At 45.5% G+C, this 27182-nt stretch overlaps 1 protein-coding gene across 2 annotated transcripts in view; it reads left to right on the forward strand.

The window, feature by feature from the left end:
* The window catches only part of ZC3HC1 (zinc finger C3HC-type containing 1), a 37879-nt gene extending 17990 nt beyond the window's left edge, over nt 1-19889 (forward strand). The window contains exons 7-10 of one of the 2 annotated variants that reach the window (XM_049893891.1): nt 400-643; nt 2140-2352; nt 2753-2953; nt 5855-19888. In XM_049893891.1, the coding sequence (XP_049749848.1) occupies nt 400-643; nt 2140-2352; nt 2753-2953; nt 5855-5923 (727 nt within the window). In that variant the 3' untranslated portion in view covers nt 5924-19888. Of the gene's footprint in view, nt 1-399; nt 644-2139; nt 2353-2752 lie in introns of both variants that reach the window. The other variant, XM_049893890.1, reaches the window with a different exon arrangement.
* The last annotated feature ends 7293 nt before the right edge of the window (nt 19890-27182 follow it).

Raw genomic sequence — 27182 nt, forward strand, 5'->3', positions numbered from 1 at the left:
TTTCCATTCCAGCTGCTCGATTTGGCACAGACTTCTCCTGAGATAGAAGACTGTCAGAACCAATCTTGTTTTGTATTAAATGCGATTTTTTTTTTTGCTGTATTAAGGAGTGTTTTTCATTTGAAAGTTTCGGGAGGGACAGGAGAAATTTATAAAAGTCACCTTTAAACTAGCCTTGCCCACAACGCCTAGATCTTCCTACGGGAAATATGTGAGCAATGATGAAGTGGGGGCCCTGACATGGGAGAAGGAGGGCTCTGAGAGGGTGTGGTCCCCAGTCCACTGGACTGTTTCAGAGATCTGTTTGATGGGATAAGGAATACTCACAAATCATTGTACTTAGTCACTTGGAAATGTTACCGTTTGAGCAAACTTCCTTTGTTTTCTCTTCATACCTAGCTCTTCCCTGGAGCCCATGCAGCTCTCCCTGATAACGTGTGCACAGTGTATGAGGAAGGTGGGGCTCTGGGCCTTCCAGCAGATCGAGACCTCCGTGCCCGACCTGGAGGCATCCTTCGGCCTGAGCAGCTCCCCCATCCCAGGCCCTGAGGGGCGGCCAGAGCGCTTCCCTCTGGTGCCAGAGTCCCCTCGGAGGATGATGACCCGCAGCCAGGATGCCACATTTTCCCCAGGCTCAGAGCAGGTATGGGCATGGCTTGTTTGGGGTAGATTTTTAAAAAATAATTTTACTGTAATAAAATACATAAAACGAAACGTTTGCTGTTTGAACCATTTTCACACGTGTAACTCAGTGACATTAGTTATATTCACATGGTGTGCAGCTATCCTGTCACCACTACCCATTTCCAAGTTCTTTCTCATCACCCTCAGCAGAAGCTCAGTAACCCCCAGGTAGTAACTTCCCTGCCCCATCCTCTGGTCATCACTGATGAGCTTGTCTCTGTGCGTGTGCTGGCTCTAGATATTTCCTACATGTGGGAGCATGTGATATCTGTCCTTTTGTGTCTGGCTTATTTCATTCAGCATGTGATGTGTTTAAGGTTCATCCATGTTGTAGTGTGTGTCAGCACTTTACTTCCCTTTGCGGCTGAGTATTCTGTCATAGAGTTATACCACGTTTTATTTCTCTGTTTGTCTATTTATGAACACGAGTTATTTCTACATTTTGGCTATTGTGAATAGTGCTGCAATGAAGATTTGTCATACAGGTATCTGTTTGCATCCCCACTTTCAAGTCTGAGTAGTACCTAGGAGTAGAATTGCTGGTAATTCTTCTATGTTTAACTTTCTGAGGGACTGCCAAACTGTTTTCCACAGTGGCAGCACCATTCTGCAGTCTCAACAACTTCCAATTTCTCCACATCCTGGCCAACCCTTGTTTTCCATTTTTCTGATAATAGCCATCCCAGTGGGGGTAAAGTGGTGTCTCTCTGACGGCTCATGCTACTGAGCATCTTTTCATGTGCTTATTGGCCGTTGCTGTGTATTCTCTTCCCCTCCCTGGTTAAATTTATTCCTAGGTATTTTACTCGTTTAGATGCTATTGAAAAATGGAATTGTTTTCTTAATTTCCTTTTCAGATTGTTCATTGCCAGTGTGTAGAAACAATTAGTTCTTTCTGTGTTGTTCCTTCATGTACCCTACAACTTTGGTGAATTTGTTTATTATCTCTAGTAACTTTCTCATGGAGTATTTGGGATTTTCTATATATATAGGATCATTAGTCTGCAAAGAGATAGTTTCATCTCCTCCTTCCTGATTTGGATGCTTTCTATTTCTTTTTCTTGCCTAATTGCTCTGGCTAGGACTTCCAAGACAGTGTTGAATAGCAAAGATGAAGGCAGGCATCCTTGTCTTCCTTGTCTTATTCCTGATCTTAGGGAGAAGGCTTTCAGTCTTTCACCGTTGAGTATGATTTTCAGCTGTGGAAGGGTGGATTTTTGTAAAACACTACTCTTGCCAGAAGTGTTGTTGGCGGAAAAGATAGAAATTAGGTGGGTAGGCTTCACTTCTAACCACATTGATTAGAATACCACATAGTGTTATTCTTCACCAGCTACAGTGGAAAAGCTAAATTCTTTAAACTGTAAAATGCTAGCTTCCACATGCTTCTAGAAATATTTCTCTTTATCATAATCATGTCACTTATGCACTTATATTATCTCCCCTTTCCTTTAGGCTGAAAAGAGCCCAGGTCCCATCATCTCCCGAACTCGGAGCTGGGACTCTTCCAGTCCTGTTGACCGTCCTGAGCCGGAGGCTGCTAGCCCCACCACCAGAAGCCGCCCAGTGACCCGAAGCATGGGAACAGGAGACACCCCTGGCCTGGAAGTGCCATCTAGCCCTCTGCGGAGAGCCAAACGAGCTCGCCTCTGCTCTTCCAGCAGCTCGGTGAGTCCCTGAGCACAGTCCCTGGAGAAGCAGGCTGGAGCCCTTCCTGGGCCTGTGGCTAAAAGTAGACCATATGCATAAGTGTGAAGACAGGACAGGGGTGTGACTGAAGGGAACAAATTGAAGAGTTTTGTCATTTGTTCATTTGGAATGAATTCTGGAGTGGTAATAAATATTTCAGACAAATGGGACAGCAGTGAGATGGGGGGACAAAACCTGATAAGTTTGTCTAACACAAAAGGAGTGAAAGAATAAAGAACACATAAGAGTTTAAAGGAGAAGGTACAAACTAGAAGTGTGGGCAGCTGTGAGATTCTGGGCTTGATGACTAATAGCAGTGCCACCTTGAAGTTGCATAGCATCTGCCCTTCATTAACTGCTTCTCTTCCTCCTCTGCCAGGACACATCTTCCCGAAACTTCTTTGATCCTACCTCTCAGCATCGAGACTGGTGTCCATGGGTGAATAGCACGCTTGGCAAGGAAACGAGGGAGAACAGTGGAACCGATGGCGGCCCCCCTGGCGAGCCAGGCTGGAAGGCAGTGTTGAACACCCTCCTGGCCCACACCCAGTCCAGCCAGCCAGCTGAAGCTGACTGCATGGTGAGAGGACTGTGCCCTGTGTGTGTAGCGCTCGCTGTGGGTGGGGTGGGGAGCAGAGGCTGGCCCCATAATTAGCACCCTGCCTCCCCTCCACTTTCATAAGTCAGGTGAGACTCATCCTGGTTTATCCCAGAAAACAGGCTTAGAACTGAGTCAGTGTTTCTGCAGTTCAGTGTATAGCACTTCACCAAATTTTGGTAAATTCTTTATCTTCCCAACTAAAATGATTCAAAGCTGATGAGGAGCACCGCACAGAAATAGATGAATAAACAGCTGCCCTGGCCTCGTGTTGCAGAACAGCTGCTTTTCCCATCAGTTGCTGTCACTTGTCATTGGAACTTGACCGACTAACGTAGCTGTTTGGAGCCCTGTGCTCTGACACCAAGATTATGATTCCATTCCTCACATTGAGCACGTTACTCTAGTCCACAGACCTCAGCCAGCCACCTAAGCACTGGTTCCAAATGTGGGTAAAATCAGGTCCGTCGTGACAGCTGAAAAAGAAGCCAAGGGTTTGCTCTGTGTGAAGGCTGAAAGCCATGGGGCATTAAGGAATCAGGGAAACTAGATTCCCTCTCCTTTGCTGGCTCTCTCCCACATTTGCCTTGTGCCTGGTATAAACATGATTTCTAACCTCTGTATCCCCCAAGGACAAAGTAAAACAAGACTTACCAGCAGATCTTCACAGCCGTGTGTTTTTGTAGGACCAGAGGGCTTCACTGCATGGAACTGTAGTCAAGCTAAGAGCCCAGGAGTATACACTGGTCCCCTCACTAAATACACAGATAAAAGTTTTCCAACTTTTAGTAGGAAAAAAAATCTGCATTTTCCCAATTTAAAAACTTTTGAAAATATGTAGGGCTATTTGATGATAGGTATTTTACCCACCTCTCAAACAGGAGCGGTTAAACCTGTATCTTTGCACATGACTTCTCTCTGCCTGTAGCCCTGGTGGCACAGTGGTGAAGAGCTCAGCTGTTAACCAAGAGGTCGGTAGTTCAGATCCACCAGCCACTCCTTGGAAGCCCTGTAGAGCAGAACTACTCTGTCCTGTAGGGTCACTATGGGCTGGCATTGACTCAATAGCAAGGGGTTTGGTGTTTTTTTTTTGTTTGGTTTTTTTTTTTTTTTTTTTTTTTGGTTTTCTCTCTGCCTAGATGTTCATGGAATAGTGTATTGGTAGCTTTTATTAAGACTCCCTTTGTCACTGTCATACTAAAAAGAAACCCCACAGGATTTCTCGTAATAGAGGAAATTGGCCTTATGATTGGCCTTGGACTCGGGACTCTGAAGATCCTTTTCGGTAGCTTTTCTTTTAACCTTCCCACCACGCTCCTACTAGAAAATACAAAGCTTCATCAGGCTGTGGGAAAGGCCCTTGATGCTAGGAAAACGTTTATACAGTTTTTCACACTTACGCTTCTCTCAGCTTTGTTTTCTGATGCTGTCATAACTAAATTCTCCTCAGTCATTAAGGCTCAAAACTTTTCCCTCCTGAGGCTTTTGTTGAGACACTCATCCTCAAAGAGAATAAGAAAATTCTGAAAATGTCATCTGATGTCAGAAAGTGTCCATTGCCTTGCTGATGTCATTTGTGCTCTCACCGAGATCCATTCTGCGCGGGCTGTCCGTGCTCTTCATCGTGACCTGCGAAGGCAGAGAGAACCCAGGGTTCCAACTCACCGAGAACTTTATCTGTCAGTGAACTGCTTTGTCTCCCTGTAACACCATCTCTGAGAATCCCAGATCACTTCATAGGCATGATCAAGTGGCAATGAGATTCTTCCTATTATTAGCTCTGCTGGCTAAAACAAGTTGAGAAGGCCAAGGTCATCGTTTAAACCCTTAAGGTCATTTAACTTTGCCTTATTACTTGCCTTGGGTTATATTGTTAACACCAGCTGGGTATCATGAAGATGTGGATCCTTGTTCCCAAGAAATAATGATTTAGAAGGAGGAAAATGCAGATCAGAATTCCAAATCTCATGAAATCCAGACTTTCTGGAGCCAGGGAAACGGGATGAACCCCCCAAAACTGTTGTCCATAGATGATCTTTAAACCTTAAACTGAAAATATTCCCTGAAGTCTTAAAACCAAACAATAGTTTAGCTTAACTAGTAGAAAAAAAATATCTGCCTTGAGCATTGTGTTCTCTTAAGAACGATCTAGATGGGATCAGATTGGCAACAGCAACTCAAAAGATTAGATAGGAACCTTAGGGGACAGCAAGTTTATGTTAATGGGGGTGGAACAACTCAGAAAAGGAGAGAGAGAATGGTTGCACAGCTTGAAGAATGTCCATGGAGAAACTGTCAAATTGGTGTATGTTTTACTGTGTGTGTTCTCCACAACAACAGATAAGTTCAGGCCAGCTAAGCATCACAAATGAGAAACCAGTGCACAGTGTGTGCTGCACAGGTGGTGGGTCAGAGTGCCCTCACAGACAGACCCAGCTGCTTGGAGGGGGGCGTGAGTGTATCCTAGAGGCCCAGAGTCTGTCAGCAGTAGGTCTAACAGTAGAACACAGGCTTCTAGATACCTGAGGTGTACATTATTTATAGCACAATGAAAAGTGTAATTTGTTTGACCCACTCCTAGACATTGCGACAGGAGCCCTGGTGGCACAATGGTTAAAGCAATCAACTGGTAACTGAAAGGTCAGCAGTTCAAAACCACCAGCAGCTCTGTGGGAGAAATGTGGCAGTCTGCTTCCATAGAGAGTTACAGCCTTGGAAATCCTGTGGGGTCGTTGTGGGTCAGAATTGACTTGACAGCAGTGAGTTTGGTTAGACATAGCTACATCATTGCAGGAGAAATTTACAAACCAGGCCTCAAAGCTGTTACCCGTCCTTTGTCTCTATGAAAGAATTCACTCTCTTAATGAGTTTTTCTCTCTGTAGAGTCTCTCCGAGAAATCAAGGAAGGTATTCCGAATATTCCGGCAGTGGGAATCTTTATGCTCATCCTGAAGATATTCTAGCCCCTTCCTGGAGAGAACTGGGATGAGAGCAACTGTTTTGAGAAATAAAATCGGAATTTCCTTTTGGTCAGCTGATACTAAGTTTTTCTCCGTTGGGGTTTAATCATAAGGAGCCCATGCTGTCGCAGAGGCAGTAAGTGCCAACCGCTGCATCTGCCTAGGAGAACGGTTTCCAGGTATCCAGGTAGGGCTGTGCAGAGGTAAGATAGCATGCCTGGCTCTGTCAAAGGAGTGTGGGGCTCTGAAACCAGATGGACAAACACGGACGTGACACCCATTTCACCATCTTTAGCACAGGACAGTGTTTGGAGGACTCTCACATCCCAGCAATATGACAGTATGTGTTAATAAAATATTTCCTGAGTTTCTTACTGCTGGAGAACCATTTCCCACCTGCCTTGTGGGCTGATAAAAAGGAAGCAGAGACTGAGAAAACTTCAGTGGACCAGTCAACAACATCAATATTTTGATTTTCAGATTGGCTGCAAAGCCTAAAATTTGTGATTCCAGTCAAAGAGGTGTAATCTTTGTTTAACCAGAAGCAAGCCAGTCGTCATTGTATCACCAGGGAATCCCCTGGTATGTTATAGGGAATGGTAAGCTGACCATTTGCTCTCCTCACCCTGGTAATACAAGCAGAAAAGAATATACCAACAAGAGGAAGGCACATCAGAAGAGACCCGTCTCTGGGAGCCTCCTCATGCCAGCACCCCCAGTTGGGGGCCCTCAAGGCTCATCACTGCTGGTAGGGAGCATTTGTCTCCGTGGTTCTGAAGTCAGACCCTCACCCAGCTCCATCTAAGGACAAAGTGCCCATGACCTGTTGAAGACTAGAAAATAACTTCTCTGACAGGTCTTGTTTTCTTTCGTTAGCTGGTTGGTTTGTTTTATAATTCACTTCTTTTATATTGAAGTATTTTAAAGAAAGTAACAGACAGCATTCCCTCCATCAATACTGTAGTTTATGGCTATAAAAAATCAAATTTTTTTGTACATATTACACTCAACAAAAAGTAAATAACCCCTTAACAGCATCTAATTAATACTCAGTCCATAGTCAGAATTCATAGTTATTATCAAAAATGTTCTTTACATCTGATTTTCCAAACCAGGATCCAACTCATGATCATAGGTTGCATAAATTTCTTTAAAGGATAGTCTCTTTTTTCATGCATATCAGATTTTAGATTTGTCATATTTCAGTGCTAATTTTTAAAGGGCTAAATAGTGCTGATATCTCTGTCAGTGAACGAGGCTGCTTCCAGGTTGTTTTTTGGGTGTGCCCTTGCCTTTGGCAGTAGTAGATGGCTTGAGTGTTCATGGGCTCATGGACAGCTGGCCAGTGTTTACAGAAAGGAGACCTCTGGCCCAGAGTGGGAAGCCATTTGCTGACTGATGACTAAGTAAATTAGAAGTCTGCTCTCTCTCTAGAAGCTCATAGCCTCTAGGCTACAGTTTCTAAAAGAGTGGTGTAGAATTATTACAAGATGTTCATATGGGCTACAGGCCTGTCTAAGAGTCAGGTCATAATTAATGTAGGTATTTTTTTAAGTCTTTCTTTTCCACTGTAATTTTTAATATATACATACCCCTCCCAAAAGAGTATTTGTATTTCCTTAAAATGGGCAAAGCGCCACAGGTTTTGTTTGTTTTATCCTAAATGGAAGCAGATTGGGACAGACTTAGTATAATTTAAGAAACATTAGGTCTCTTTCATGTGTAAGGCACTGTCAAGTCTTACTACAGCGAAGAGATGACTGGCTACCTTGTCTCTACCATCAAAAATTTATAGTCCAAACTGGAAGATACATTTATGCCCAAGTGTTGCTCAAGATAGTGCTAAATACTCTGGGAGAAGGATAAGAGAGGAAGAAGTTAGTTCTCAAGTATGGTGTTAGCATTTCAGGGAAGGTGTAGCTTTGAGCTGGACCTTGGAGATGAGTGGAGATACAGGCTCCACGAGGATAGGGACCTTGTCCGTCTTGTTCCTATCCCACCACTTTAAGCAGTGCCTGACCTGGTAGATACTTCATAAAAGGACATTTGAAGCTGGAGGTACATTGTGATCAAATGAGCAGAGTGTAGGGTTTGTTCCTGAAAGAACAGGTATTCTGCCGTGGCTTGGGCTTTTTTAGCATGTTGCGTTCAGTTACAGGTGAAGACAGCTGTCTAGAAATGTGTTCTAGAGTTTGGGAGAGGAGAAGTCAGTGTGTCGAAGGAGTTTAGGATTATTATTTCAGATGCTCAGAATGTGTAGAGCCACGTAGAGTGAAGCCCTCAACCCTACCTACTTCTCATAAGAGACCTTGATGCTGGCCTGTTGAATAGCACTCCAGAAGGTCCCAGTCAGACTGAGACTACACTGGTTGACTGTAACAGGTGTACTTCCAGGCAGTGATAGGATGTTCTCAGAAGGGATTGAGTCCTTGAGCTTACTTTCCCAAAGTGCCTGTTCTCTTCCACACTCTAGGACATCACTTCAACCCTAAGCTCTTATTCACTCTTCCTGTGGTTTTGTTAGCTGTAAAAGTTCTTGCTTTGGCCTTTCTAGGAACCTGTTCTAACTGATTTGATCCTTTATATGAGTTTGTTTTTTGTTTTCCTTTTGGCAGATCCCTTTAAAAGAAGATAACTACCTCAAATTGTGCTTTTGCTACTTTTTTCACAAAGGTGATATAAGTCACGATTCTAAGGCATTTCCCCCACATCTCTTAGCCACACCTGGTAGCTTATAGGGTGCTGTATCATCTCTGTGTTAGTTGACTCCTGTTGGCTCTCTCGGGAAATAGAACTTCCAACTCCTTGCTCTCTGTCACCCAGGGCAGAACCTTTTTTATAGGTCGGTGTAGGTGCAGGGTCTTGAAGACCCCATCAGACTCCTTTGCTTGGCCCATGCTTCAGGGCCTCCTTTGGCTGTTTTTCCCTGACTTTGGGCCTTTGGGATTCTTTGTTTTGCTTTAACAAAACTTGCATTTCTGTTACAAGTAGGTTTGGTTTTTACAGAGAAGAAGACTGAAGCTCAAAAGTATTTAACAACCAGCTGTCAGTCATATAGTGAGCTTGTGGCAGAGCTGCATGTAGGTCTGTGCTTCCCAGCCCTCTGCTCTTTCCATTATCACCCAGCTGGGAATATCTTCAGCAGTGTGATTCCATGGTTTTCCTTTCTCAAGCACAAAGTCGAGGTCCGCCTCTGACAGCAGAAAGAAGTATCTTACAACCACTCGTGGGATCCCGGTTTCCCTGCTTTATTTTAGATTTTAGCTAACTTTATTAAAGACCATCAGATGGAACGTCGTTCTCTCTGGGCACTTGCTCATTTACTGAGCAAACTGTTAAGCCAGAGCTAGCTTTTAAATCCCTTCCACCCTGTTCCATCTTAGCAACAAAACAGCTGCATGTTTAGCTCAACCAACAACAGAAGCACAAACACTTCCTCCTCCTCAGTTTTCCTTTCTATTTTTAGATTTACTCCTATTCTGAGTTTTCTCTGGCTTTATATAGCTGTTATTGGGGTCATCCGACCCATAGCCTCTGAAATGCATGAAGTGTGTTTGAGCCCTTTAATTAGGATAATCCATCCTGCCTTTATCCATGTTCTCTTTTCTCTGATTGCTCCTTGGCTAAAGTTGACGTGGCGGCCACAGTTTTTCTTTCCAGTGCTCTCCGATGGCTCTTGCTGTGCTGTTTTGTAGCTGAAGCAAATTAGGAAGAGAGGGAAAGGGGAACACCAGTAGGTCACGGAAACTTGGTGGTTTATCCAAAGGAATCAGCCTTCCGCACTCACTTCTGTCTACTGTTAGTCCCCCAGTAAGAAAACACGGAGGAACATTGATTGGCTTTTTCCCACGATGGGTCAATAATAGACCTCGAAGGAGGAAGAAGGTAGAGTGTGAGACCCGGAAGGGACTCCAGCTTTACCTCCAGGGCTCTCACCGTTCTCATGAGGAAACCAAGGTCACTGAGATAAGAAAGCCCCACATAAGTTCCTTGTCCATTTCCTAGTCAGCCCTGTCCAACCTAACTAGAAGCACTGGAGAAGTAGCGAAAGCTTTGAGAGTACCTTAGGGGTAGGACAGGTGGATTGAGCCACGTTGAGGTGACAGCGAAGCCAAGACTGCATCCTGAGTCTGCTTCTTGGTGAGACGTGAGAGAGAAGGAGAAACAGTCTTCAACAGGAGGACCCCTGAAAATTGAGTTTCCTGCTACTACTAGTAGCTGTCATTGGGAGTGTGCACTATTTGCCAAGCCCTGCTCTAAGCACTTTACGTATATTATCTCATTAAAGCCCATAACAATGCTGTGGGGTAGGTACTGTCACTCCTCATTTTACAAATGAGGAAACTGGAGCGTTAGTTAATTACCTTGCTCAGAGAGTCACACAGCCAGTAAGTAAGACGGACAGGATTCAGGCCATCCGCCTCCAAAGCCTAGTACTGCTCTGCCTCCTGTCCAAGGATGTCGTTCAAAAGATGAAAAGTTATATGCATGAAGACATTTAATACAATGTTACCTGCAATAAGAAATTGAAAATAGCACAACCATGTAATAATTGGAGGATGAAAAAAAATATGTAGTATAAGTTCATGGAATATAATTCAGGTCATTAAAGTGATGGTTATGGTGATATAACTGTGGAAAGATGTTTTGTGATATATATGAAAAACAGTTTCGAGCATCTCTCTGCTGTGATCTATTTAACCAAGACTCAAAACCAGAAAATGAAAACAGTCTATTAAAATGAAGAGGTAGAATTTTCTTTGGATTTTTTCTTGTCACTACTGTTTGTGCAATGAATAAAAAAAAAATTGTCTCCCTAATCTTTATAAAAATTCTATAAACAGTCTTCTATGACCTAGCAAAGATTTCCAGTAACCTTATGCTTCCTCCTTTCCCAGGAGCCCTGCTGGTGCAGTGGTTAAGAGCTCGGCTGCTAACCAAAAGGTCAGCAGTTTGAATCCACCAGCCGCTCTTTGGAAGCCTTATGAGGCAGCTCTAACTCTGTCCTATCGAGTCGTTATGAGTCAGAATTGACTCAATGGCAATGGGTTTGGTTTGGTTTGGTTTGGTTTTCCCAGGATCTAAAAATTTTTCTACTTCCTTGTATCTTCAGTTTTTCCTGTATGCCTTTGAGATAAGGTAGATAAGAAACGCTAGAAAAGTGATAGCAATTAAGTGACAACTTTCAGACAGTAATAATAATAAAGCTTTAGCTTGAAAGTTGCCGAGTAATCATACAGCCTAGTTTGGGTAAGTGCTTTACTTGGGAAACAATTTAGCAACGTTCTTGTAGCTTACTAGGTTATACTGGGCATCAGGGGTTTCGTTTTCATAGTGTATAGTCTGGGCAGAAAAGTTAAATGTTTGAAATCGTATAGTAAATCCCTTAGTAGAAGTAGAGGCAACTCTGGCCTCCCTTCCACCCTTCCTTCCAGTCACCTGCAATCCATCTTCACCCCAGAATGGGATCCGGTTAACCCTTCTGAGCCGAGTCTCTTCATAGTTGTTAAATAAGAACTGGCCTCTTTGCCACCCGCCTTTTATGTAGACAGACCGGGACCACCATTTGAATTGTCTCCTCCATCTTCCAGTCAGGATGTGGGCCACGCCATCCTTTTCCTCCTGGTGGCAGGCCTGCTGTGTCTGCTCTCAGATTCCAGCCAGTCCATGGGCCTGGCCTTCCGGGAGCTTCAGCTGCTCCTACTAATATGGGAAGAAACTGGATGTGGACGCGAGAGCCATTCTTCTGTAGATCCAAAGAAATTCAATGTCGAATGAAATGTGATTTACAGATATTAAGTGACTAGAAAACCCTCCTTCCTTAAACATCATGTCTCCTCCCAGGTCTCAAAGCGCTTGCGGAAGTCATAGTAACCTACTTGGGATTCCAGGTAACAGCAATGCCAGCAGAACCTACCAGAGCCACTAGATGCCGCCTGTGTGCCACATTTCTCTGCCTTCACTAGAGAGAATCACTGTGTGGCCAGACAAACCTGCCACCTTAATATTCCTCACTAGCAGGTCAGCCTTGGCACGGACCTTTTCAAATGGCTAATTCTCATTTTCAGCATCATTATTTGTCCTTATTTTGTTACAGGTCTTGTCCCCTAACCAAACTTGAACTTGAAGTGGTCTTGTTTGTACAGTGATAGAAAAAGGCTGAAAGCATCTAGACAGCTGGGCAGAAAGGAAAGAGAATGGATGTTTATTGAGGAGCAAGACAAGAAAAAACAATCTCCCCAAGCTTAAGGTCAGGGTTAGGATCCTGTGTCCAGGATTAGAGGCAAGGACGAAGCAGGGTGAATGGAATTGAGTTGAAAGAGGAAACCTGAGAGGAAGATCAGCCGCTGCTGGCCGCCACCACAACACAGGAAGGGTGCTGAGGCAGCCCTCTCCCTCTGGGGTGTCGTTCTCAGGTCTGTCCCAGCACTGGCACTCAGGGCTGGGTCACCCAAGGGCCATCCTGCAGAGTTAGGCAAGCCACTAATGAAGCTTTGAGGGCACGTTAATGGGGTCACGGGCCAGAGGGGCGTGTTGTCACAGCCACAGTGCAGCCCAAGCCCAGCAAGCAGATGACCTTTTTCTTCTGAGAATTCCAAAACCTGTGAGTAATGCTAATTGAGCCTGACTCATCAAAGCATTGAGCACAGGAGGCCATTATCCCCACTGAACCGAGTGGGGAAACTGAGGTGTGGAATGGGAAAGCAGCTTTGCCCCATCAGTCAGTGGCACCAGGCCATGAATTAGCACTGCTCTGTTCAAATGCCTGAACAGCTGCCCTCCATAATCAGTAAACACTTCCCGTTGGGCTGTCCAGGGGAGGAGAAGGGAGGGGCCTTCCCTCAAGGCCGTTTCCATGTGTTAGCTGCTGTTGAGTCAGCGGTATCATGGCGACTCGTGTGTTACAGAGTAGAACTGCTCCATAGGGTTTTCTAGGGTGTAAACTATGAGAGCAGGCCATTCTTCCCAGCATTGCTTGCGCTCCCCAGGCTACTGTTCCATGTGGGGTGGAGTCATAGAACTAGAAACTTGGAGTGGCAAAGACTATTTGGCCTAAACCCCACATTCTCCAATGAAGAACCTGAAGGCCAGAGTTGCGGAGTGACAGCAAAGATCACACGGGAGATTGTAGCTGATCCAGGCCTAGAATACTGAGACCCATGCCCAGTCCTCTTCCTGAACCACCACAGCCACAGTGACAGAGCAGAAGTGAGTCTGTGTCATGTGAGAGTTAAGGGGGCTACTCTAGACCCAGTGGCCTGGGTCCAAATCCTGGGTTTGCTGTTTACCAGCTTTGTGCTTTTGAGCCAGCCACTCAGTGCTTCAGTTTCTTTGTCTGTAAAATGTGAATAATGCTAGTACCTATGTCATAGGAATGAGGCAGTAGTGGTTCAGTGGTAGAATGCTCGCCTTCCATGGGGGTGACCCGGCTTCAATTCCTGGCCAGTCCACCTCATCACTACCACCAGCCATCTGTCAGTGGAGGCTTGCTTGTCGCTATGATGCTGAACAGGTTTCAGCAAAGCTTCCAGACTAAGGGACTAGGAAGAAAGGCCTGGTGATCTATATCCAAAAATCAGCCCACAAAAACCCTATGGATCACAATGGTCTGATCAGCAACTGATCGTGGGACAGTGCAGGACTGGACGACGTTTTGTTTCATTACACATGGGGTCACCATGGATCGGGGGCCAGCTCCACAGCAGCAGACAACAACATGTCATAGGGATGTCTGGAGAAAGAAATGAGATATGTGAAGTGCTTAGGACAGTGCCTGGCACACAGTAAATGCTCAGTAACAATTAGCTATTTTTTTAGTATTATTTAAGGCAAGTCCGACGTCCTCAGCTGCACACCTAACTATTGAGCCACCCTATTGGCTTGAGCCCTGTTGTCCAGCCAGGCCTCTCCAGTTTGCCTAGTCTTGAGTCTCCTGAGGCCAGGGAGTGCTGGAATAATCGGAGCAGGGCTAGGGAGAAAGTCACATGCCAGGACCTCTTCATGGAATTGTCCTTGCTCTGGGCAGGGCTCTTGGAGCCTAGCAGCCTCATGACATCATCAGAAAGTGCAGGTGCTGGTGGCTTGGCTGGAAGCCCAGCTGTAGAAGCATCAGGAAGCACCTTGGGCAACAAGACACAGACCGAGATAACCACATTCCTGCCTGCCTTCTGGGTCCCGGCTTCGCCCGGCAAACCCACCCTCGAGGTGACGGGCCGATGACAGCGGGGAACTAATTACCTTGTCTCCCTGCTGGGCTGAGAGTACTGGCTTGTTTGTCCAGCACAGCATACCTGAGTCACCCATCCTGTAGCCTGTGGCCACCTGGGCCTGGAGCTGGACCGAGGGCTGCCAGGGGTCTGGAACGCCTCGTGCACCCTCAGCCGGGGGTCTGGAACGCCTCGTGCACCCTCAGCCAGGGGTCTGGAACGCCTCGTGCACCCTCAGCCTGGCAAGAGCCGGCACTTTCTGCTTGTTCTCCCTGCAGAAGATGAGTGGAGACACCTCGGCTCCATGGGCACAGCTCCGAACTGAGCAAAGAGCCTGGACAAGGCCCCTTCCGGGGTGAGCAGAGTAAGAGCTTCAGAAGCCTGGGAAAAGCCACTTCTACAGATTAGAGACAAAGGCAGGAGACAGAGAAGGGGCAGCATCCTCTCCCTGCTGTCCACCCCCCATCCTGCCCCTCCTCTGCCCTGCCTGGCACTCAGGGTACCCCAACCACACAGTTAACCAACCTAGTGTGTCAGCAGTGATCCAGGCTGGACTCCCACTACCTCAACCTGGGGTTGGCCCAAAGTAAAATGAGGAAGGAAGTAGGCGCTATATTTCACACTCAACAGTGTTAAAATTATAATAGAACTACAAACTGCTTTTTTAAAAGGGTATAAAAAATGAGAATGAAAACCCTGGCCCTGCTCTGACTCACTGGGTGAAGAAACAAGAAGGAGAAAAAGAAGTGGGGTGCCTTCTGTGGGCCTGGAAGGAAGACACTCACACCCTTGAGGTGGTTTCCACACAGGGGCGCTCAGTGGCTCAGCTGGAAGGGGAGCCCCAGTGGGGACACCTGTGGGTGGGGCAGGAGCTCAGGAAGCAATGTTTTTGTTTCATTTTGTTGTTGGGTGCCATCGAGTTGATTTTTGATCGTAGTATCCCCATGTGACAGAGTAGAACTGCCCCACAGGATTGTCTTGGCTGTAATCTTTTTTTCTTTTCTTTTCTTTTTTTTTAATATTGTGGTTTAGATGAAAGTTTACAGAGAAAACTAATTTCCCATTCAACAATTTATACCCATTTTGTTTAGTGACATTAGTTGGTATTCCCTCACTGTGATGGCACTCTATCCATTTCCGCCCCGAGCGCCCCATTTCCATTCGCCCATCTTTTCTGCCCCTTCCTGCCTTTTGAGCTTTGTTTTTGGGCAAATGCTGCCCTTCTGGTCCTATGTGGTTGATGGTTCTGAGAAGCACGTGCCTCACGGGTGTTATTGTTCACTTTATAGGCCTGTCTATTGCCTGGCTGAAAGGTGATCTCTGGGAGTGGGTTCAGTTCCAGGTTTGAAGGGTGTCTAAGGGCCTTAGTCTCGGGGATTCCACCAGTCTCTATCAGACCAGTAAGTTTGGTCTTTCTTGTGAATTTGTATTTTATTCTATATTTTTCTCCCACTCTGTCCAGGATCTTCTATTGTTATCCCACCCAGAGTGGTCAGTAGTGGTAGCTAGGCACCATCTAGTTCTTCTGGTTTCAGGTTAGGAGGCTGTGGTTTGTGTGGTCCATTAGCTCCCTTTACAGGGGGAGCCCGGGTGTGCAGTGATTAAGTGTTCAGCTGCTGATCAACAGGTCAGGGGTTCAAACCCATCAGCCGCTCTGCGGGAGAGAGATATGACAGTCTGCTTCCATGAAGATTTACAGCCTAGGAAGCTGCCTACAGGGCAGTTCTACTCTGTCCTGTAGGGTCGCTATGAGTTGGAATCAGCTCTACGGCAGCGAGTTTCATTTGAACCTTTACCGAAGCAGATGGCTCACTCTTCCTCCTGTGGAGCCACTGGGTGGGTTTGAACCAACCAGCCTTTTGGATAGCAGCTGAGCGCTTAACTGTGGTGCCACCAGGGCTCCTTTAAAAATTTTTAATAGATCTTTATTACAATGATGCTAGAAGAAAACATTCACTAGCACACGAAACCATGTATTTAAAAAGAAAGCGAGTTGAAGACAAATATTAAATTGAACAGGTGGTATGTGAATGTCATAGAAATTTTGAAAGCAGTAGTAGATTGAATGAAGACTGGGAAAATCCTGAAGATCTTTCCAAACCTGAGATTTCTGATGCTTTGAGTCTGGGTGGTGAACATGGAATCAACATGTACAAATAGAAGGGTGTTCTCTGTGCTTTCTGAGCAGAGCAGTGTGTTGGCAATGAACAGGCAGAACGAGGCGCAGGAAGCACTGGTTTGTTTACAGAACAAACTAGTTTCTCATCAAACAGTACACACATTGTGTTTTGACATTGGTTAACAACCCCACGACATGTCAACACTCTCCCTTCTCAACCCTGGATTCCCTATTACCAGCTTTCCTGTTCCCTCCTGCCTTCCAGTCCCTGCCCCAGGACTGGTGTGCTCCTTTAGTCTTGTTTTGTTCCATGTTGTTGTTGTTGTTGTTAGGTGCCGTCGAGTTGCTCCCAACTCATAGCAACCCTATGCACAATAGAACAACACACTACCCGGTCCTGCCCCATCCGTACAATCGTTGTTATGCTTGAGCTCATTGTTGCAGCCACTGTGTCAGTCCACCTCTTTAGGGGCTTCCTCTTTTCCCGCTGACCCGACACTCTGCCAAGCACATGTCCTTCTCCATGGACTGATCCCTCCTGACAGCATGTTCAAAGAGCCTGTTCAATCTTTGGCTGAATGGTGAACCTCAGGAGTGACCTTGTTACTAAGCTGAAAGGGCGTCCGGGGGCCATACTCTCAGGGTTTCTCCAGCCTCTGTCAGGTCAGCAAGTCTGGTCTTCCTTTTTGAGTTAGAATTTTGTTTTACATTTTTTCCAGCTCTGTCTGGGACCCTCTATTGTGATCCCTGTCAGAGCAGCCAGTGGTGGTAGCCGGGCACCATCTAGTTGTACAGGACTGAGTCTGATGGAGGCCGTGGTAGATGTGGTCCAAGAAACACTGGTTTAAGGTAATAATCCCATAGGTCTGGGAGGTAGCTCTCTCGTCCTCCAAGAAGGAGCTAAAGACCCCCATAAAACTAACTCCTGGCCAAGAGGCCAGCTTCCCCATGGGTGTGGCAGCCTGACAGGGAGTTGCTTCAGGCCCAGCCTTCCTACAGCTGTGCTATTGTCTCTCTCCCCAGCAGCTCCCCAAGTACTTAGAGGAGATGTAGGAGTGTGTGCCACCCTCTGCCCTTCACACATTTGACAGGAAGTATGGTGATGAGAGAATAGCCCTGGAGGGAGGGAGAGTCAGGAGGGCAGAGGAGGGCCTAGCTCTAGCCTTGCTGAGTAAATATGACCTCAGTGTCATCATGGCTGGTTAACCTGCCGACGCACGGTGACTCCTGACCCTGAGTTCTAAGATGACCTTATAAAGGAGCTCACGGGTCTTGGTGGGTAGGGCACAGCCAGCGCAGTGGAGGTCAGCCTGGGCTGGGCCCCAGCACTCTTCTTCAGCCATAAACAAGGCTTTCTGGATCCCACAACTCCAGAAGACTCCCCACCACACGTATCCTGAGGGAAAAATCTGGACATGTGGTCTAACGAGTAGGACTGAGTTAATGAAGACACTATGACATTTAAAAATGAGACTGTCCTAGAAAACCTAGGACACACAGTGTAGGTGCCCCCAGTACTCGGCAGACAGGAGGCAGTGTGGTGGGGGTGGCTGGGTGGGAACAGGGTGCCTGGCTCAATAGTCCTGGTGACCTTTATTTGTCTGATGGGAGTAATAAGTCTTTCAATAAGTCTTTCTGTTCTCTAGAACAACCTAGTGATACTCAGGGCATGCCAAGGAGCTTCTAGAGAAACCTTAAAACTTGCTGTCTCTCTCTCTCACACACACACACACAGAAAGCTGTAACTGGTTACATAGGGACTTGATTTTGGGAGGAGAGGTGTTACAGAGATGGATCAGCAGTAGGAAGCTGAGTGAGGAACAGGAAAAGAATAAAAGTGAGAAGGGACCATGGAAAGTCAAGGACTAAGGAAGAAAGCCCCGAGAAATTGGATGAGAAGCTATTGGGGCAGTGGGTTGGGGGACAGAGGGCATCAGGTGGTGGCCTAGGCAGAGGGAGTTCTTTCCCTCAGTGGGCAGCCTCCCCTTCCGTGAGTGCCTCAGGCAGTGGGCAGTGCCAGGGCCTGCCACCTGGGGAACAGGATGTTTAGGCGCTTGGGTTGTGCCCTGTCCTGGTCACTGCCAGCTGGTCACCACTTCAAGGTGTTTGTTCCAAGCCTTTGAGAATTCTGATTCTTGCCCCCAGCTGCCCAAGCAGGGATTTAGTCCCACCCAGGTTCCCCAGATCTTTTGAAGAGCCTTAAAGGGGTGCTTCACGTGTGCCCACAAGCCAGTCTGTCACAGGCCGTCACCACAGTCCATCTTACATCAGGGTTTGGGTCTCTGACTCAGCTTCTGCTGGCTAACATTACCTGAGCCACTTGAGGGGCCTAAGCTGCCGTCTTTGGGTGCCTGAGAAGTCAGGTGCCCTGCCTCTGCAGTCCATGCAGGATAGTAACCTCCTCCCCAGTTCAGTGCCCAGCGTCAGAGCGCCCCCAAAGCCTCAGTGCCCAGCCAAGTCTCCCAAAGTGGACTGTTTGACTAGCTTCTGGCCCTGACCACACAAACCACTGGGGTGTGAACTGAGACTGAGGACTTGAAAAGGGAGGGAATACCTACCTGGTTAGGCTTCCTCCTCCTCTCCCCCAAGATCATCCCTCTGCCTTTTTCCTTCATACCCTGAGGCAGTGTTAGCTACTGGGAGCCAGGACATGCTGAACATCTCCATTTCAGAAGAAGCTGTTCCTTCGCATTTGCTTAGCTACAAGGTCTGTTTTCCCTGGGTGGTGGAAACAGCTATTGCTCTGGGCTACTAACTGAAAGGTTGGCAGTCTGAGTCCGTGAAGAGGCACCTCAGAAGAGAGTCCTGGCAGTCTACTTCTGAAAAATCAGCCATTGAAAACCCTGTGGAGCACAGTTCTACTCTGACATGCCTGGGGTCACCGTGAGTTGGAGATGATGCCACAGCAACTAGTTGTCCAAATCAATGACGTAGGGACCTTAAAGGTGTACTGACGCTTTATGTAGGAACCGATTTTCAATGAGTTGGTTTTGAATTTCTCTTGGGCTCCCTGAAAATCTTAGGGCTCAGTGTCAGCAGGGTACAGCATTACATAAAGTAAGAGGAATAAGATGAAGTATGCAACTGAGCACTGAAAGATGTGAAATCATGTGTAAGATAACCTTTGATATCTCAGAACTTCACAAATGATTTATCTGACCTCTGCTATGTGTACCATTTCTGTTGCCCGTACCTGCCCCTTTGTGCGTACCTGCCCCTTTGTGCGTACCTGCCCCCTTGCACTACCTTCCCCGTTGCACTACCTTTCTCCTTGCAGCATACCTTCCCCGTTACTACTATCTTCCCCCTCGTACATACGTTCTGTATCGTGCTACCTTCCCCATTGCAGTACCTTTCCCGCTGCAGTACCTGCCCTGTTGTGGTACTTTTTCTGTTGCACTACATTTCCCATTACTGTATCCCCTGTACTTGGCACAAAAAAGGTACCCAGGAGATACTTGTTGCATGAATATGCAAACACAAGTTCATAATTGATTCAGGAGTTTGGAGGCAGAACTGAAATTGTCCTGCAACCAGGCATGGGAATGAGGTGTCCCATTCTGGTCCCCTGAAAGACTGTCTTCCTGGTACCTACTGTGGCTACTGTGGAAGGGGCCTGGGAGATGGGATTTGCTGTCTCCTTGATGACTAGTGGAGACCAGTGTAGGAAGTGGGGAGGGGGGGAAACCAGCTGAGGACTGGAAAGGGGAAGTTGGAGATATGTTTAGGCTAAGAAATGAAGAGGGGGACTGTATGTGACCTGACTTTGATAACATTGGGAAAATATTGACATAGTGTGCATTCCTGTCTCTACTTCCCATCTCATCTGATGTTCTCAACATGGGACAGGTAAACGAGAGAACTTATGTGCAAGTGCTTGAGTTTCTTTTTTGTTAAAATAATGGTAACTACACGCCTATGTTCATTGCAGCACTGTTTATAACAGCAAAACAACCAAGGTGCCCATCAACAGATGAATAGATAATCAAATCGTGGTATATTCACACAATGGAATACTATGCAATGATAAAGAACAATGACAAATCCATGAAACATGACATAACATGGATGAATCTGGAAGGCATTATGCTGAGTGAAATTAGTCAGTCGCAAAAGGACACATATAGTATAAGACCACTATTATAAGAACTCAAGAAAAGGTTTAAACACAGAAGAAACCATTCTTTGATGGTTACGAGGGTGGGGAGGGAGGAAGGGAGAGGGGTATTCACTAATTAGAGAGTAGACAAGAATTATTTTAGGTGAAGGGAAAGTCAACACACAATACAGGGGAAGTCAGCACAACTGGACTAAACCAAAAGCTAAGAAGTTTCCTGGATACAGCCAAACACTTCGAAGGCCAGAGAAGCAGGGGCGGGGATCTGGGGACCATGGTTTCAGGGGACATCTAGGTCAATTGCCATAACAAAGTATGTTAAGAAAATGTTCTGCATACCCTGCATACCATTTTGGTGAGTGGCCTCCGGGGTCTTAAAAGCTAGCAAGCGGTCATATAAGGTGCATCAATTGGTCTCAACCTACCTGGAGCAAGGCAGAATGAAGAACACCAAAGACACAGGAAAATAAGAGCCCAAGAGACAAAAAGGGCCACATAAACCTGAGACTCCATCAGCCTGAGACTGGAAGAACTAGATGGTACCTGGCTACCACCAATGCCTGCCCTGATAGGGAACACAGCAGAGAATCCCTGATGGAGCAGGAGAAAAGAGGGATGCAGAACTCAAATTCTAGTAAAAGGACCAGACTTAATGGTCTGACTGAGACTGGAGGAACTCCAGAGAACATGTGCCCCAGACTCTCTGTTAACCCAAAACTAAAACCATTCCTGAAGCCAACTCTTCAGACAAAGATTAGATCGGACTATAAGACATAAAATGATACCAGTGAGGAGTGTGCTTCTTAGCTCAAGTAGATACCTGAGACTATGTGGGCAGCTCCTTCTGGAGGTGAGATGAGAAGGCAGAGGGTGACAGGAGCTGGGTGAATGGACATGGGAAATACAGAATGGAGATGAGGAGTGTGCTGTCACATATAGGGAGAGCAACTAGGGTCACATAACAATGTGTGTATAAGTTTCTGTATGAGAAACTGCCTTGAACTGTAAACTTGCACTTAAAGCAGGAAAAAAAATGAGAGAGAAAAAAAGAGTAACTAATCTTGCATATGCTGAGCAAATAATCCAAGAAGCTGGATTATATGAAGAGCAGGGCATCAGGATTGGAGGAAGAATCATTAACAACCTGTGATATGCAGATGACACAACCTTGCTTGCTAAAAGTGAAGAGAATTTGAAGCACTTACTGATGAGGCTCAAAGACCACAGCCGTCAGGATGGATTACACCTCAACATAAAGACAACAAAAATCCTCACAACTGGATTAATAAGCAACTTCATGATAAAAGGAGAGAAGATCGAAGTTGTCAAGGATTTCATTTTACTTAGATCCACAATCAACACCCGTGGAAGCAGCAGTCGAGAAATCGAACGACACATGGCATCGGGCAAATCTGCTGCAAAAGACCTCTTTAAAGTGTTGAAAAGCAAAGACGTCACATCGAGGACTAAGGTATGCCTGACCCAAGCCAGTGTTTTCAATTGCCTCATATGCATGTGAAAGCTGGACAACGAATAAGGAAGACTGAAGAAGAATCGACGCCTTTGAATTGTGGTGTTGGGGAAGAATATCAAATATACCATGGACTGCCAAAAGAACAAACAAATCGGTCTTGGAAGAAGTACAGCCAGAATGCTCCTTCGAAGCAAGGATGGCGAGACTGCGTCTCACATACCTTGGACATGTTATCAGGAGGGATCAGTTCCTGAAGAAAGGACATCATACTTGGTAAAGTAGAAGGTCAGCAAAAAAGAGGAAGACCCTCAACGAGATGGATTGACACAGTAGCTGCAACAGTGGGCTCAAGCATAACAAAGATTGTGAGGATGGCGCAGGACCAGGCAGTGTTTCATTCTGTTGTACATAGTGTCTCTGTGAGTCGAACCGACTCCATGGCACCTAACAACAACAACAACAAAAACAATCTTGAATAAGAAGCCCTGGTGGTGCAGTGGTTAAGTGTTCAGCTGCTAACCAGAAGGCCAGTGGTTCAAACCCACCAGCCACTCCACAGGAGAAAGATGTGGCAGTCTGGTTCTGTAAAGATTTACAGCCTTGGAAACCCTGTAGGGTCACTATAAGTTGGAATCAACTCATTGAGAACAGGTTTGGTTTTTTGGTTTTAATCTTGCATTGTCTCATCTGATTCTACAATCCCAGAGTTAAGGAAACAGACATTACTAACAACTTATTATGTGAATCTTATTGCTTTACAGATGAGGAGAGAGTTGTTTAAAATCACACTGCCAGTGAGTAGCAGAGCCAGGACTCAAACCAGATCTTCTGGCTTCAGTTCACTTCTCTTTCTACCACATCACATTAGATAATGTCAAAGTGGAAAATCTCATACTCTGCTAAGAATGAAAGAAAAGGAGTTTTATTGAGGAATACTATCAGCTATAGTTGGGCAGCACTAGGTTAAAATTCAAAGTGTTCCACTATTCAAGGAGAGATGGGTCTATATACCTAAAGAACAAAGGAAAAGTAGGGGATTAATAGTTGATTGTAGATAAGATCAGCTTCAGCTTGAAGTCCTTTGAAATGTAAATGCTGACCACTTGATTGGGAAGGAGTGAGTCACCACTTAGGAGTGAGATGCCACCCAGATCCTTATACTTGATTGTAGAATTTTCCTCAGCTACTCAGCATTGGGAAACCCTGGTGGCGTAGTGGTTAAGTGCTACAGCTGCTAACCAAAAAGTTGGCAGTTGGAATCCAACGGACACTCCTTGAAAATTCTATGGGGCAGTTCTACTCTGCCCTATAGGGTCACTATGAATTGGAATTGATGCTACAGTAAGGAGTTTTTTGGTACTCATGATTGTAGTCAGTTCCAGGAGCAAATTGTTTATACGTTCTTCCCAAATGATTTGCACCCTGACCTTTTGTTTCCTGAGAGTGCATGTTGGCTCCATCATTCTTAGTCTGACATGAGCAACTCCAGTTTGAAACTTTTCCATTTACAATAGATACAGCTGGTGATCTATAAATTAACTGGTTTCTTTGCCTTTTGTTCTTATTTTGTTTTTCGGTGGAGGGGGTGTGAGGTATAGTATATGGGTAGAGTTGGTGAACGGGCATATTTCTCTTCATTTTCTAGGGTAGTGGACTAGTCATCACCCATCCAGTATCCATTTCACCTTCTTCCTTCCTAACAGGACCCAGGTTATCTTGGATCAAGTTAGACTTCTTGTCCTACTTTCCAGCATTGGAAGGTAAGGGTTATACTCTCCTGTCTTTTGAGGGTGCGTGTCTATTGTGGCTTATCCTCAGCTTGCTAACAGTTCAAACAGTACCATTGTTGTTTGGTTATGGGGGGGATGGGGTTGGGGAAAACCAACGGAGGCACAGATGAATGTATAGTGCTCCCCTTCATGGCTGGGATTTGTAGAGTGGTTATCCCAGGACTTTCATGGTCAGGGCCTTGCTTATCCTTCATTCAGCAAAGGATAACTGTGAAGGTTTAGGTCTGAGAAGCTTGATGAAGGGCTATACTCATCATAGAGAAGAGGAAGATGGAGGCAGGGCAGGTTTGAGGAGGGATCAAGAGTTTTAATTTGAAAGATGAAACAACCTAGATGCCCATCAACAGATGAATGGATAAACAAACTATGGTACATACACACAGTGGAGTACTACGCAACAATAAAGAACAATGATGAATCTGTGAAGCATCTCAGAATGAATGTATCTGGAAGGTATTATGCTAAGTGAAATAAGTCAATCACAAAAGGACAAATGTTGTATGAGACCACTACTATAAAAACTCATGAAAAGGTTAACACAGAAAGAAACAATCTTTGGTGGTTATGGAGGAGGGGAAGAGTGGGGGTGGAAAAACACTGAATAGGCAATAGATTAAGTGGTAACTCTGGGGAAGGGAAAGAGTATACAATACTGGGGAAGCCAGCACAGCTTGTCCAAGGCAAGGTTATGGAACCTCCACAGACACTTCCAAACTTCCTGAAGGACGAAATTACTGGGCTGAGGGCTATGGGGACCGTGGTCTCAGGTAACATCTGGCTCAATTGGGATAACATAGTGTATAAAGAAAATGTTATACATTCTACTTTGGAGAGTAGCGTCAGGGGTCTTAAAAGTTTCTGAGCAGCCATCTAAGATACTCCACTGGTCTAACCCGTTCTGAAGCAAGGGAGGAAGAAGACAACCAAAGATACAAGGGAAAAATTAGTCCAGAGGACTAATGGACTATATCTACCATGGCCTCCACCAGACTGAGTCCAGTACAACTAGATGGTGTCCAGCTACCACCACTGACTGCTCTGATAGGGATCACAATAAAGGGTCCTGGACAGAGCTGGAGAAAAATGTGGAACAAAATTCTAACTCACAAAAAAAGACCAGACCTATTGGCCTGACAGAGACTGGAGAAACCCCAAGAGTGTGGCCCTGAATACCCTTTTAGCTCAGTAATGAAGTCACTCCCAAGGTTCACCCTTCAGCCAAAGCTTAGATAGGCCCATGAAACAAAACAAGACTAAAGGGGCACACCAGCCCAGGGGCAAGGACTAGAAGGCAGGAGGGAACAGGAAAGCTGGTAATAGGGAACCCAAGGTCGAGCAGGGAGAATGTTGACATGTCGTGGGGTTGGTAACTAATGTCACAAAACAGTATGTGTACTAATTGTTTAATGAGAAACTAGTTCTGTAAACCTTCATCTAAAGTACAATAATAAAAGAAAAAGAGTTTTAATTTGATCACAGTGTCAAAGAGTAAGAACGCTCACTCTGTTAAAGTAAAAGCAAAGAGATTTATTGAGGGTAATACACTTCGCAACTTGGGGAAACACAGGGCAGAGAGGAATCCACCAAGTGCTCTAAAGTACTGAAGGAGAGGTGTGCTTTTATAGAAAAGATGGGGAAGGGGAGTGTGTGATGGTCACGTGGTCACAAAGTGGGCATGTTATCAGCAACTCCATCTTCAAGTACTTTCTTCCTGGAACACCTTGAGTAATCTCCTCCTATAATCACATTCCTTACTTGCTAAAAGTGGCTGGGGCAAGAGGCAGGCTGGTTAAACAAGATGATTGATAGGGGGCCAGGGTCTTCTGAGCCCACCCAGCCAGAGGCCCAGTACTATGGGCATATGAATGGGAAGTAGTCAAGGTTACATTCTCAGGAGTGCAGAAGCAGGAGCCTACAACAAAATGGAGTTTTGATTTAGACTTCATGTCAGCCATTTTACTATGCCAAGTGCTTCATTTTTAGAGGTTTGCTAGCACAATAGTTAACTCTGAGATACCAGTACCAGCATCAGTTGCCATCAAGTTGGCTCCAACTCATGGTGACCCCCATGTGTGTTAGAAGAGAACTGTGCTCCATAGGGTTTTCAATAACTGATTTTTTGGAAGTAGATCTCTAGGCCTTTCTTCTGAGACATCTGTGGGTAGACTCGAACCTCCAACCTTTTGGTTAGCAACCAATGGCATTAGATAATGTCATGGATTGAAGTGTGTCCCCAAAAGACATGTGTCTACTTGGTTAGGCCATGATTCCCATCATTGTATGGTTGTCCTCCATTTTGTGATTTTTCCTATGTGTTATAAACCATAATCTCTGCCTGTGGTTAAAAGAGGATTAGAGTGGGATGCAACACCCTTGCTCAGGTCACATCCCTGATCCAATGTAAAGGAAGTTTCTCTGGGGTGTGGCCTTTTATCTTACAAGAAAAAAAAAGAGATGAAAGGAAAAAGAAGCAAGCAGAGAGTGGGAGACCTCAAACCAGCAAGAAAGCAGTGCCAGGAGCAGAGTGTGTCCTATGGACCAGGGTTCCTACGCAGAGAAGCTCCTAGTCCAGGGGAAGATTGATGACAAGGACCTTACTTCGGAGCAGACAGAGAGGGAAAGCCTTCCCCTGGAGCTGACATCCTGAATTTGGACTTGTAGCCTACTAGACTGTGAAGAAACAAATTTTTCTTTTTTAAAGCCATCCACTTGTGGTATTTCTGTTATAGCACCACTAGATGACTAAGACAGATACTCATTAGAAATCTACAGAAAGTCATCAAGAAAGGACTGAGGACCACGGCGGAGGGAGGGTGTCATCACCGTGTTCTGTTATTTTATTATTTATAAAAATTTCCATAAAGAAAGAATGCAGTTCATATGTGAGTCTGGAACTCCAGGAAGAGGCTGAGTTAGAGATGTAAACTTGGAGGCCATCCAAATATACTTGGTATTAAAGCCATGGCCCTGGAGGAAGTCACCTAGAAGAATTAGGGACTATTCTAGGGGATAAAACATCTCCAAGTTCAGTAAAGCGAAAAGAAAGTTTCATTCAGCATATATTCAAAAGGACAAAAGTTGAGAAGTGGACAAAGCATGCTGCCACAGCCATGTCTGTCCGAGTCCAAGGAAATTACAGAATAGACAAAAGTGGGAAAACGGACAAGCACGCTGCCACAGCCATGTCTCCCCGAGTCCAAGGAAGGTTACAGAGTCACCAGTATATATTAACATTACAAATGGGGAAAACCCTTGAAAGCTTCCCCTTTTCACAGATTGGCTAGAAGCTGTGATCTTACATTTTGAATTGCCTTTCTTAACAATCACTGGTACAAGATTCCCTACCGAAAGTCAGGAGGGTCTTCATTGGCCCAACAAATTTCTATTCACTAAATGTTAATGGAAAAAGATAAGAGTGGGAAGTCTTTTGTGTTCTGGCTTCTGTGAAAGTTTCCTAAAAGATATTTTCCAAGATTATTCTGTCTATTGTCTTTATACCTCAGGGCCCAGTTGATGTGTCCTTGTGAGTCCAGCTCCAGCTGGG

Source organism: Elephas maximus, chromosome 8 (assembly GCF_024166365.1).
Source record: "Elephas maximus indicus isolate mEleMax1 chromosome 8, mEleMax1 primary haplotype, whole genome shotgun sequence".
Lineage (NCBI taxonomy): Eukaryota > Metazoa > Chordata > Mammalia > Proboscidea > Elephantidae > Elephas > Elephas maximus.